At 36.6% G+C, this 14,143-nt stretch overlaps 1 protein-coding gene across 2 annotated transcripts; it reads left to right on the top strand.

Annotated features, from left to right (window-relative positions):
• Positions 1 to 816: 816 nt before the first annotated feature.
• LOC107868250 lies at positions 817 to 12,083 on the top strand. 2 transcript variants are annotated; one of them, XM_016714890.2, is made up of 10 exons: positions 817 to 1,148; positions 2,357 to 3,971; positions 4,225 to 5,643; positions 6,329 to 6,696; positions 6,834 to 8,536; positions 8,982 to 9,420; positions 9,621 to 9,780; positions 10,799 to 10,902; positions 11,139 to 11,230; positions 11,319 to 12,083. In XM_016714890.2, exons 1-10 carry the CDS (start codon positions 877 to 879, stop codon positions 11,393 to 11,395), a joined length of 6,249 nt encoding a protein of 2,082 aa, XP_016570376.2. In that variant the 5' UTR covers positions 817 to 876; the 3' UTR covers positions 11,396 to 12,083. The 2 variants fall into 2 exon arrangements, with proteins under 2 accessions (XP_016570376.2, XP_016570377.2); XM_016714891.2 differs by having other exon boundaries at positions 1,011 to 1,148; positions 2,352 to 3,971.
• The last annotated feature ends 2,060 nt before the right edge of the window (positions 12,084 to 14,143 follow it).

Here is a 14,143-nt window from a genome sequence, read left to right as displayed (position 1 = left end):
GAATATGGGATATTTCTTGAACTATACAAAGAGCTAACAAAAAGCTTGGCCTCTTTCCAGGTGATCTTAGGCATGTATTTTTGTTTTTTCATTACTCTTAGAGAAAGACAACATAAGTTCCCATTATGTGATTTTTTGATCATGAATTTGAGCTATAAAATCAATCATTGATACTTACGATTGAAAAGACTCTATATGATTCATAACTCAGTTTTCAATATTAAATGATTCGTCTGATTATTTATATAGATTTTGTTATGAGAATTGTACGATAGAAAGTAGGAAGATTCATTTCATTGTGAAACAAAACGATAATTAAGCATTTTTAATATAATAATATAATATTAAATTTTTAAAAAGAAATATAATTTATCATTCTAAAAAAAGACATTACAATCTCAGAATTTTTTTTTTTAAAAAAAATTGATGCCATGGGTATGGGTGGGTGAGGTAAGAAGTTTTTCTTTTTGAAAAAAGTAATTTTTTTTAATTGAATTAATTAAGAAGATAGAAGTATAAATAAAATACTTAAAGATATTAATGATAAAATTAAACAATGAAAAAATTATGAACAATAAAAAAAATAAATTGTATACACTTAATTTTTGAATTTAAAAAATAAATTTGAAAATAAAAGTTTCGTAATCGACACAATTAAGTTTGAAATGGAAAATAAAAAATGTAATTGCATATCCTAATTGATTAAAATCTCTATATATATTTGTTGAAATTTGAAATGATATGATAGTTAAATTTTTAAAAAATAAAACTTATAATTTAACATAATAATTAAAAATAACATTTTAATATTGATGCACAGGTACTTGCCAAAACTAAAACCCTGCTGCCTGAACCCCCTCTTAAACCCTAGAAACAATGGCGGATAATGAGTCGAAATCAGAACAGAGAAAGATGAAAAAAACGAAGAAACGAAAGCAACGTAGCAGCACCGACAAAGAAGAAGGAGGCTATAATAACAAACCTTCAAAATCCCATCGAATGGAACAGCAGGCTGGTGAAGTAGTTGAAGAGCTTACAATTGTTCCGAAAAGTGAAGAAGAAGCAATTATTAAGATAGAGGATAATTCTCCATGGAGAAATCTACAATTGATTTTGTCTCTTCAGAATAACTCTATCCCTCTCCAACAGTTAGTACTACTAATACTCTTCACTCTTCTCCTATATTTATTTTGCTCATAGAAAAGTTCGTTTTTTTTTTTGCTTTGTTTGTAAAATTTTCGATTAGTTGATAAATATTGGCTAGTTGACAAATGTTGGTTAGTTGGTAAAGGATGATTTATTGATATATGAGGATTAATTGTTACATGATGGTTAGTTGATTAATTGGAAAATGATGAATATGGGCAATCAATGGTTTTAGTGTGGTGTGACATGGATGAATTCCGATGGTATTATGAGAGTTGATAAATGACGGTGGTGGGATATGCTATATTGTTTGTACCTTCCAGGCTTATGGGAGCTTGCAATAGGTTATTTAACTTTCATGTTTTTGTTGATATTTGAAAATAGGGTTGTGTTTGTCCATGAATATAAATTGAAGTTGTTTTTGGATTTTTCTGAGTAATTTGGAGTGGCAAAAAGAACATCCTTTCGTTGTTCTGAAAATGTTTGAATTTTATGGCCAAATGTGTTTTTCGGAGCTTAACTCTGAAAAAGTGAGAAACTTTCATGGCAAAACGCCCCCTTAATTTTGATATTACCTGGAAGGGAACTTGATTTGTGTAATCAGCATAACCTATGTACTGTCCTTTGTTAATATACACAAATGTTACCTTCTCTCTCAAAAAACCAAAAAACAAACTTGCTTTGTGTTTTTGATAGTTTTATTTCGTCTTCTAACCAAATACTCTCTCCAAGCTAGTTGGGGACGGCTATATGAATAATCACTGTCCATGTTGCTGTTTATTAGGCTCATCTATTGTGAGGATTAATTGACTAGTTTTATGTAGTTTGTCAACATATCTGGACTGACAATGTTAGCATGTTCACACAGACAGTGTTTGTTTTGTCCTAAAACAAGAACAAAACAATGTTCGGACAAGAGTGGGAAACAAACTATTTAGGAAAAAGCAGAGCATCTAAGCTGGCAATTGTTTCAGACTTTTGAAAAAGAATTTCTCAAAATGCTTTCGCAAAAACTGTTTTTCTAGCTATTGGTTGGAAAACAGCTTTTGCAACAACAACAAAAAAAACTGAAATTTTCGCTTTTGCAAAGATTGTTCTTTAACTTTTTGAACCAAATGCCACCTATTATTTTCATGTCGAAACATAAGTGTTCTCACATTTGATTATTTTGATTTGATGATTTTCTTCTATCAATTTAATTCTAGTACAGAAAATTGGAGCTGGCATATAACTATGTGAAATCAAGAACAGAAGGGGCTGGTGAAAGCAGGGAGGAAATTCAGACAGTAAGCTTTTCGAGAGTGATAGTTTTCTTAAATAATTGGGTTCAGAAGATACTGGTTTCTTCTGAAAAGAAAATTAGGGTGGAAGGAGACAAACACGCCATGGACATTGCAGGGTCACATTTAGATTGCCGATGTTGGGTGATTTTCAGGTTCTGCTTGGAGGAATCAAAAAATATAGATGCTTCGTTACATTTCTTAAGGGACTTGTTACGGGTCATCCAATACATTTCAAGGGATGCATTGTCACGTTTGGTAGATGAGCCGGATAAGCCTACGGTTAGTGAGGAATTGGAGTTACATGGCGTTGTGCTTGATTGCATATCCTTGGTCTTCTCATCTCATGGGGGTATTTCTAATGAAAGTCTAGACTTATGGATTTCATTGATTAGTGTAGTGCTTGAATTTGTCCAAAAGGTTCTCAATGATAAGCTTGATGGAACGAAGGCTGGTATTTTTGCCAAGAAGTTGTCTTGCTACTTGCTTGAGCCATTTGTTAAGTTTCTAAAGGTTCATCCAACTCGTAAAAATGGTTTCCGTGAGTTTTTAGATAAGATTTTTGAGGATTTGGTGATTTTGTGGGATGCTTTAGATGTTAATGTCTGTGAAAGCAATTCAGAATGGAAAAGAAATCTATTGGTGTTGATAGAAGAAGTTATGTCACATGCATTGTTCCATCCAACTCATATTGATGGATTTTTAAGCGTCCAAAGTACATCCAAGTATAGGCATTCTGATGATAAAAAATCAAAAGAGGAGAAAACTTTCATAAAAAGTTACCATAGACACTTATTTGATAAGTTGGGGAAGATTATAAATGGGAAGAATGCATCGGCACTCAGTGGTGCTGGAGAGCTGCTTCGCCTGTTCATTAATTGTATTTATATGAAAAATGGAGTAGTCGGTGCAGAAGCATTTAGACACCAGGACGGCAATTCTAGTGCCTTTTCTAAGAGCTCTTCCAACAGTATTGCGACTTCAACGAGTCCTCCTCATTATGGTCTGGATGCAGAAGGACAAAGATCGGTTTTTGATTTTTTTGTGGAGATTATGGAACTTTTCTTATCAGAGATTTATACTCACTCGAAAGCCAATCTGGATGCTGGACTTCTTTATTTGGCGGTTAGCACATTAAGATCTATCAATAAGTTGCTTGCAACATGTGTACAGGAAAAGGTATATATACGAACTGAAGATACCTCAGAAGGGGCTTGCTTTAATTTTTTGAAGTTAATTTATGATGCGATCATGTCGTTTACTGCCCAAATGGATCGGTTACTACAATCATTAAGCTCATCAGAAGAACGAATACCTGGGCAATTGTTGATTCTAGCGGCCAAGGAAATTTTTCTTGCTATTCATTATTTATTGGATATTGAATACATGGTTGTTGGGGATGATCTAGGAAAACTATGGGGTATGATACTTGCTCTTACAGCCAGTAGTTACTCTCTGATGAATGCTTCAGATCAGCATTTGTTGACTTCGGAAGTGCTTAAGCTTGGAAGCAGATTGGTTCACCTCTACAGTGAACTTCGACAGGTTTGTGGAGTTTCTTTGATTAGTTTGCAGACAGTTACTTTGTATTATGGAGGGATAATAACTTAAATTTTTTAGAAAGGTATGGCACCTTTACGCAACACCTTAGCTTCATGAACCGCTATCAACCTGCTTCTTCTGCACCCTTTGTGCTAGTGACACTGTGTGAGCTAACTTCTAATTTCATGCTTTACTATTGTTAATTTTTTTGGGGATTGAACCATTTTGTTTTCCTTTTTTTTCCTGAACTTTATAGGTTAACACTGCCATATTTGCGCTAAGCAAAGCTGTTAGAGTACAATTATCATCATTCAGGTCTTCTTTTCTCTGTCACTCATTTGCGAATTCTCTGAGCATGTTATTGTGCTCTCCAGAATTCAGACTTTCCATAAGAAATGCTGTAAAGTCCATTCCTGAGGGCCAAGCAAGTGGATGCATCCGGGAACTGATTGTAGATGTTGCAGAATCTCTGGAATGGATAAAATCCGATTATCAGTTGCCTGCTGAGAGCAATTTTGCAGAACCACGTCTCAGTAGTTGTGGCATCCCTTGCTTTGATCTAAAAGCTGAGCTTTTGGGGAAAAGTTTGACTGAACTGTATGCCCTTATTCTCGATTCAATGACTATCACTACCGGTAATAGTAATCTCATTGCTCTTTCCGTGAACGATTTGATGGCTGTTATCCGCCCTGGTTTGAGTAGCCTGATCTCACAAGATACAGACGATCTTAATGTGTTCTTTACTCTGGTAATGGGTAGAGTGTTCAGTAAGGCAGGTGGACTTGGGAATGACATTCTCTCAGTATGCTGGATTTTGGTCTTTTTCTTTCGTGTATATATGTCTTGCAGAAGCTTGCAAAGACAAGTCATCAGCTTGATGCCCCCAGATGCAGCAAGGAAGATGTCAAGAGAACTTACTGATTCTTTTTCCGCTTATTCTGCGAAGGAATGGTTGGAGAGGACTGGTTGGGAAGACGAAAGTTATTTTTCTTGGGTTGTCCAACCTTCATCTCCTCTTCCTGCTATTATACATATTATTGCTGAGTTTTGTCATCAGCACACTGTTATAGACTGCTATCCCCTTATTTATGTATTGAGTGGCATGGCTCTTCAAAGACTCCTCGATTTAAATAGGCAAATGAAGTCCATTGATTACTTGCTTCAGAGGAATAATAATCTAGTCCAGGCTAGGTTAGATAATGATGCTGGTCTGTTATCATACTCCAAGGATGCTAAAAAGTGGAAAAAAAGTGTGTCAACTTTGAGGAAAGAGGCAGCAGACCTCACAGAATTCATGATGAGATATCTCTCCTTAGTGACTGAAGATAGGATTGCTAACTCCTCAGTTGACCACGTAAGCAGTAAGGGTACATATCTCAATCATCTGGATGAAACCGATGTATGGGATCTTTGTACTGGTTCTATAGATGAGAAGCTGTTTCCATCTGCTTTGTGGTGGATTATTTGCCAAAATGTTGATATCTGGTGTCCTTATGCTTCTAAAAAAGACTTGAAAAAGTTTCTTTTAGCTTTAATTCAGAATTCCCTTCCTTGTTTAAGCATGAAAGTGAGTGAGACCAGGAATTATATAGAGAAATCTTGCTACATGAAAGGAGTCGACCAACGTTTAGTCTCAGTGGAACTTCTGAGCAGCACCATTCTGTATGAACAAAGAGTAAGTTCTTGGGTAGCTTCTAGTCTTCTACAGCACATACATTTAGCACTGTTTTAGCTTCATATGACCATCAGACCTTCATGCATCACATGTCACAACTTTGTGAAGGAACCTTTCAATGAATCTGTGTAGAAGTTACTTGTTAGTCCCTCAATTAAGAAATTCTCAGCCAAAGACTGACATGACAAGGAAGCAGGTTTATTTTCTTTGGTTTTAACTGCAGGTTTCATGGGTATAACTTGAACATTGATATATAAACTGAAGTAAAATTTCATCTACTTACAGAAAGATACACAGAAATGTATTCATATTTGAAATTTATCCTGATATGCAAACGGAACGTATGTAGCAGCTAATGCCTGCTTTAATTTGGGACTCAAGTTTGAGTCCTCCTGGAGGCAGGTTTTCATTTTCTATTAAGAATGATCTATGATTTCAAGGACCATTATGGGTTGCAGGTAGATCACGTAAAGTTGGGTCGCTTTGCATAAGGGATTATATTAGCATCCCAGAGTTGTTGGGGGACGTTGGACACTTCTCAAGTCTAGCTGTATTATATTGGATAATCCTATTCCACTTACCCCTTGCTAGTTTATCATTTTGTTTATTGTGCTATCTGGTTGCCTTATTGAGTTCTATTGGAAATAGTGGTTTCTTGTGGTGTTCTAACTGTATGTTGTCATAGCCCATTTGCAGGCACATGGCATCCACATTTTGCCAAATCTTGAAGAAGTCTGTGTCTTCAATATTTTCATATGTTGGAGAAGTTGATCTAAATAGTAGACCTGATTGGGAGAATGCTATACATGTGCTTGAAAAGTCATCGGCAACATTTTTCAGAAGTAATCATCCACAAGATAATGACTCATTACTGATGGAGCCAATCCATCATTTACTAAATAACATACCTGCTGAACTTTGTGAAAAGAAATCTTTTAACACAGAAATCACCAGATGCCGTGCATTTCTCAACCTCTTGAGCTGGATACCGAAAGGACATCTTAGTTCAAAATCATTCTCACTTTATGCAACCAGCATTCTCAACATAGACAGGTATATCACTCCTTCACCCTTTTTGTTGTTCTTGACAGACTTTAAATGCCTTTAGCATTAGCTGTTGGAAAGCTTTTAGATATTAATTTGACAACTTCAAGTTATTAATTCGAACTGTAATGTTGGTTTGCTAAAAGGCTTGTAGTCGGCTGCCTGTTTGATCAGCCTGGGTCAGTGGCTTTATGCAGCCGTTATGAGCTCTTGAGGTTTCTTGTGACTTGCCGGAGAACCTTTAAAAATTTATTACTGGCATCATGCGAAGGTAAGAAAGGTCATCAATCCTTGCCAGCTTGCTTGTCGTCGGAGAGTTCTCCTGTTTTTTGGCTTCTGAAGTCATTGTCTGCAATAACTGGTTTTCTGAGTGCGTTTTCTCAAGAGACTTCTCCTCAATTGAAACATATGATTTTCTCGTTGATGGATCACACATCCTTCATCCTTTTGATTCTGTTCAAAGATCAATTTAAAGCTATTCTTGCTTTGACTGCTGGGAAGTCTTATGGAGGAGCTATCAGTTCTGCTGATGGCAATGTAGAGACTGTTCTGAAAGAAAATGGTCAGTGTTCAGATTTCTCTGATAATTATGATGCATGGAGAAGTGTTTCATTCGTAGCAGGCACCTTAAGGGGGCATGCACAGGAATTGCTGGACTCGCTAAATGTAGCGTTTGTCAACAGAAAAGTGGGTGATCTAGCTGGGCTTAAGGAAATGGATAAAGTCTCACCTGTAGTCTCCTGCTTTCAGGGCTTCTTATGTGGTCTAGCTTCTGCGATGGACAGTTTGGATATTAAAAGTAGCAGCACTCTTATTGAATCAACAAGCTGCAACCTCCAAATGAAACCTTGTATAGAGACATGTGCAGACTTGTTAAACTCTGTTTTGCATTTGTTATTTCTTGAGGGCGATCAATGCCCTCAAGGTTTGTCTAGTACCAACATTTCTATTGAAACAGAATGTTGCAATGAACTATTGACAATGGGAACTCATCAATCAATGGACTCGGCTGATGAGGTTAATAATGTGAACAAGGAAGAACACAATTCTGGTTCTACTGGCTTCTTACTGTCCAATGACATTAAGAATGGCTCGCAAAAGTTTGGAGGTATTGGGTCTCTTTTGGCCAATGTGGACTTTGAGCAACAATATTTGAGAAAATCTTTATTGCAAGGACTTTTCAAAGGAGAAAATCTTGAAGCAGCATTTTGTCTGAAGCAGATTTTCATTGCTTCTTCAGCTATTCTAAAATTTTCATTGCATACCAAGTCTACTTCCTCGCCGAAGAATCTTCTTCCCATACTAATCCGTGTCTCTCAAGTCTTGCTTTCTGAGTTTGCCAATCATACTGGGTCACTCAAACAGTACTCTTTTATTTGGTTAGATGGTGTTGTGAAGTTCATTGGAGAGCTGGGAAAAATATTTTCACTGCTTAATCCTTTGTCTTCTAGAGATTTATTTGTCAAGCAAATCGAATTGCATTTGAGGGCCATGGGGAAGTGCATATCTTTACAGGGTAAGGAAGCTACTCTGGCATCAAGAGAGATAGAATCAAGTACCAAGATGCTAAGTGGTGTGCCAAAACATGATTTATCCAACTCCCATTGGCTAAACCACTTGGATGAGTTAAAATCCAGATTGAGAATGTCATTTGCGAATTTTGTCAGCAGAGCTTCTGAATTGCATTTATTGTCTGCTATTCAGGCTATTGAGAGAGCATTAGTTGGTGTGCAGGAAAACTGCATTATTAACTATGAAATAACTACTGGAAGTTCACATGAAGGAAAGGTCTCTCCTAATGTTGCTGCAGGCATTGATTGCTTGGATTTGATTCTTGAATCTGTATCAGGTACTATTTCATATCAAAGGGTTACTTCTAAATACTAAGAAAAAGCAAAAAGGTACCAGATCTTTTATGTCAAAGATCTTTGCTTTCGTTTGAACCCCACAAATGATTAGTATCTTTTTCTCACAGATATTACAGAATTTTGTCTAGATATCTAAAATAAGAGAGAGAAATTAAGTTCTTTGGATTGCAAATAAGGTCAAGAAATGATGTATTTAGTTTTCAGTTTTCAAATTTTTTAACACGTGTTCAGACGCAAAGTAGTACTTTCGAAGATATCTATTTATGTGAGCTTTCTCTCCGAAACCTGTGATATCATTTGTCTTTTGGATAGTCTAGGGAGCTGATATTAATATGCAAAAAATCCTGATACTGTTGCTCTATACTTAAGTTTGTCAGATTTGTGCATAACTTGCGGTTTTGTATGTCCTTCCTATCTTTTTTATAGGGCATAAGAAGTTTGCTGTGGTCAAAAGGCATATCCAGAACTTAGTATCATCTCTACTCAACGTAGTTCTGCACTTGAAAGGCCCCAAAATATTTTTCAGAAATCTTGAGTTCAGGAAAGATTTTACTGAACCCGACCCTGGCTCTGTCTGTCTTATGTGCATTTCAGTGCTGACAAAAATTTCTGCCAAACACGTTTTCTTCCAATTGGAGCCATGCCATATTGTGCAGTTATTGCATATGCCTGCAGCAATATTTCAGAGTGTTTTCCAGCTTTGGACATCCAAATTTTCTCTTAGTTCTAATTATACAGGAGGCTTGACTTTCAGAGAAACTGAGGTTCCTGGAAGCGAAAGAAGTGCTGTGGATAGAGAATTTTGCATAAAGCTATATGCTGCATGCTGTCGAATGCTGTGTACTGTTCTAAAGCATCACAGAAGGTTTGCTATCTCCTTTGTTCTGGTTTCCTTCAAACTAGAAATATTTGTAGCCTTTATCCTTATGTTGTTCGCAATGGCAATTTATGATGATTCGTGGGAACTTTGAAGGAGGTAGAGATATGTTACCGATGTGTGGATGTTGAGCAAATTTTCCCTTATAAGTCCTGATTTATTATCTTGATTTTTTCTCTAACATGTAGTGAGACACGTCGCTGCATTGCGCTTCTGGAAGATTCTGTTGGCAGGCTTCTTAATTGTTTGGAGATGGTACGCACCAATCCAGTTGGGGGAGATTATTTTGGATGGGAAGTGCAAGGAGGAGTAAAATGCGCCAGTTTTCTTCGAAGGGTGTATGAAGAGGTAAGGTTACTTCTACATTATACTCGGTCCTCGATAATATGGAAAGGCAGATGGATTTCAGGCTTTACAGGTTTCTTCTTGATACTTATGCTTAGGCTCTTGAGTGCTTTATGATTCGAAATTCATGGCCCTGCAAAAAGTCGGGATGAACTTTCCTTGAGCTTCACCCTTATTTCTGGACTTTGAACATGTTAGTTCTAAGCTTTTAGTCATCAGTCAGTTTGGAGGTGGTTGTTCCCATTCATTACTAGCTTGGTACTGAATGTTCTTTTCTATCTGTTTACTGGCTTGGTAGTTGGTATTGAATGTCATTAATAAAATTTCCATTGGTCATCAAAATAAAGTTCTGAGATGGTTGAAACTAGCAAACATAGGAGGCATATTTGTTGGTCCACTCTGTTGACTTAAAGATAATTTGACAAAGTTGGTTTCTTGAATCAATTACTTTGTTAGAAGGGTACCAGTGTGTTATCGATGCTTTTGTCTGGAAACAGTATTCCAGACGCAAGAATTAATAGGATTAATAGGACTGATAATGATTAATATTTTCGGAATTATTCTGTTAGTAGAATAGAACTTCCTTGAGTGGATTAGGACTCTTGTTAATTCAGTTTTATAGGGCTTTTTCTGTTTCTAGTTTGTTAGGACTCCGCGCTACTGTAAACCTCTATTTAAGAGAGTTGACGTTATTAATAAATCAAGTTGGATTTTATCAAGAGAGCCGGGACTTTCTGAAACAAGTTCCCAGGTCTGTAGTTCACTAATGAACTGCAAAAGGGAACTGCAAAATTCAGCGATCATAGGCAAGTCACGAAACAAAAACAAGGGCTTAGACCATAATGTTAGGTCTGACTTCCAAGTTAGTCGTCCAACAAATCGATCTAGAACAAGGGGCCATAACACAGTGCAAGTTCCAATTTTGGGTCATCAATGCATTAGTTGCGTTCACTGTTTGTTCATTCCCATAAATCCTTTAGATTTCTTTTCATACAATGACTGCCCCCTTTCCATATTGCAGATTAGGCAGAACAAAGATGTGTACGGTGATAATTGTTTTCAATTTCTATCTTGCTACATATGGGTTTACTGTGGATATGGTCGGCTTAGAAATGGAATCATCCGGTAACTTTTTGTTGTATTCACTTTTGATCTAAGTTACGCTTGACTCTTCACTTTTGATGCCGCACCTATGTCGGATTCTCCAAAAAATTAGTGTATTTTTGGAGAATTCGACGCGCACTCATTGACATTTTTGAAAAGTCTGAGCAACAAAGCTTATGATTTCATGTTACTGGCACAATGCCATTTGCATTTTTGATTCCTGTTCTCCAATCTTAATGATTTTTTTAACTTCGAAGGGAAATCGACGAAGCTTTAAGACCTGGTGTCTATGCTTTAATAGATGCTTGTTCGCCAGATGATCTTCAACGTCTTCACACAGTATTTGGAGGTGAGCAATCTCTACCTGTTCTGAAGTTTGAGAGAATGTTAAGCTATTAGCTGCTGCCTCACTGTTTTAATCTATTTATTGTTTATAGAGGGGCCCTGCAGAAACACCCTTGCTACTTTGCAACATGATTACAAGATCCATTTCCAGTATGGAGGAAAAGTTTGATCGATCATCATAACTACTTTTGTTGGCCAAGCCTCCTTGTGGAGGATCTGTATCGCGCTACTGCTTTTGCTGGCAAGGTTTCGTTGTGAAGAAAAAGGATAAGACTTGCAGAGTAATATTGCCAATGAAGCAATCTCAACGTTGCAGCATTGCACACTGGTGTTCATCTGGAGCCCGTTTCAACAGTAATCAGAAACGCCTCTCTTGAACCATTCTTCAAGACCTATGGGTGAAGGCTAATATCATAGAATGCAAAATTTGGCGTTGGTTCCTTGACGACATGCTTGTGCTCTGCTGCTAATGTTGTATGTACCAAACTGTATACACACGGCCGCCCTTTGTCAAAAGCCGAGACTCAATTCTGTACAAAGAAATTTTATTGAGCTCGAGCCTCGGGAGTTCCTGTGTATCGGTATGAGCACAAGTAGTACTTATCTTTTCGATTATGTGAATCATTAGGGTATAATACTTGTCTTTAGGGTCACTTTTGAGTTCTAGAATCATGCTAGTGCCCTTCGTTTACGAAGAAATCAGCACATTGATTTTGACTTTCTCTAAATATGTTCAATTGCTTTGTTGGCATTCAACACAAACTCTTCACTTTTTAATAATGGCTTGATAAGTATGATGTTGTATGTACACTCTTCATCTTTAATGAACTTGACAACAATCAGACATTTTGGTTCCACTTCAACTTCTTCATATCCCATTTGTTTACGATGAGCTCTGTTTTTTTTAATGCTCCATAGTACTGATCCTTTCACTTTTTCAAATTTGAGTATCAATCTTTTCACTTTTTTTTTTCCAGATATCCTTCACAATAGTAGAAACATAAACTGAAAAGTACTACCAATATGGGTTGTGGTGTAGGGGTGGGGCTACTCCATCCTTAACCAAAGGTCGGGTTCGAGCCCTGAGTATAGAGAAAATCCTATTGGGAGCGCCACCCCCAGAATGGGCCCTGCAGTGCGCGATCCGGATTAGTCGGGGACCCAATATGGGTATCGGACACCGGATGGGAAACCAAAAACAAACTGAAAAGTACTAATTCTAAACTACTTGGGCAGACCTCTTCCAAGATGGTTGAGGCAAGCCATCCCTACTTCCGCACTCCCTGGTATTCATATGGGATGAGCTCGATAAACAGTAGCTTTGATAGTACAAGCTATGGAAAACAAGGGAAGATAGTGGCGAACCCAGGATTTATGGATCAGGTTTAATGGGTGTTGGAGCACAAATTAACTCTCTGACTTGATTCAGTTTCTTATGGGACTAAATGAGAACTATTCAAAAATAAGGGGAAATAATTCTCATGATGAAACCTCTGCCTACAACAATGCAAGCATATATTCAACTATATTGTACAAGGAAATTCGAAGAGAGGTACAATTTGGAAATCAGTGTAATAGTAGCAATGATTCTACTGCTTTTAACATGAATGGACATAAATGAAACACTTACAAAAGCGACCATGAGTACATACAAATGAAATAATCTGACATCTAGGGGTGGCAATGTTGCGGTGCGGGTGTGGTGCCGGAAACCCGTAAATTTTAAAAGCATCCCGCATCATCTTTAAACCCTTCTACACTCATACTCACGCATAGAGGTGTACATAGGTCGGGTTGGTTTGGTTTTTTATTGAAAAAAATAAAAATCAAACCAATTAATTCGATTTATTAAAACTATAAACCAAATCAAACCAACATAAAATTGATTTTTTCGGTTTAGGTTTTAGTTGGTTCTTTCGTTTTTTTCCAGCTTTTCTCAATTTTTTTTTATAATCTTTATTTTTTTACAATTATATTGTGATTGAAGATTAGATCAAGTATGTTTTCACTCATGTGCTAATGAAAAACCGCAATTATGAAAAATTGAAAAACTCTTTTGAAACTAAAAAACAAGATGAAGAGTGAAAAGTTTAGGTTTTAAATTTATATTGGGTTTTGGATCATTTTATTAGCAATTAATGGACAAATATTACAACTTAAAGACCCAAATATGAACACACATATATTTCTAAATATTGAAAATTAATAAAACTAATTGAAACAATATTTAAAAAGTAGATTATAATTAATATTTTATATATAAAAGAGAAAAGACATCATTTCCCTCGAAACTTGTCCACTCAACTTACTTTAGCACTTAAACTAAACTTTCGTTTATTTACCCCTTAACATCTTTAAAGTATATTAATTTCACTCAAGACTGAATACCACTCTCACCACGGAGAGTGCATCACACGCGCCGACAAATCAACCCCACATCACTGCCATGTCAATGCCACGTCGGAGCCACGAAAGAAAAATATTTATATATATATATATATATATATATAAATCTTCTTTTAACCCCCCCCCCCCCCTCCCCCCCAAACATGTTTCTTCTTCTTCAATCACCATACCTCCTTCCCCTCACCAGAAATAATCCACCATTGGAGTCAAATATGAACAAAATATTCAGAACTACCACTTGTTCGACGAAATTCGAATTCAACCCACCACCTATTCAACAAAATGCCTCAATGAGCATCACCTCAATCAACAACGACATCAAGTTCTCTTCTACAACGGAATTCTCCAACTCAAGATGGCCAAATTAAATTCATCAAATTTTATGAAATTGAATTCTTCAATTATACGAAATTATACAAAATCGAATTCTTCAATTGAATTCTTCATCGAATTTGGTGAATTTCCAATGAGCACAAGACGTGAGAATTGAGAAAAATTAATAAGCAATTGA

This window comes from Capsicum annuum, chromosome 4, assembly GCF_002878395.1.
Source record: "Capsicum annuum cultivar UCD-10X-F1 chromosome 4, UCD10Xv1.1, whole genome shotgun sequence".
Lineage (NCBI taxonomy): Eukaryota > Viridiplantae > Streptophyta > Magnoliopsida > Solanales > Solanaceae > Capsicum > Capsicum annuum.
This window is presented reverse-complemented; position numbering and strand designations above follow the sequence as displayed.

Excerpts from the sequence above, each read along its gene's own strand:
- LOC107868250 (XM_016714890.2), top strand. The coding sequence starts at position 877 with ATGGCGGATAATGAGTCGAAATCAGAACAGAGAAAGATGAAAAAAACG. Across the intron at positions 1,149-2,356 it reads AACTCTATCCCTCTCCAACA|AAAATTGGAGCTGGCATATA; the intron begins GTTAGTACTACT and ends ATTCTAGTACAG. Across the intron at positions 5,644-6,328 it reads CCATTCTGTATGAACAAAGA|CCCATTTGCAGGCACATGGC; the intron begins GTAAGTTCTTGG and ends ATGTTGTCATAG.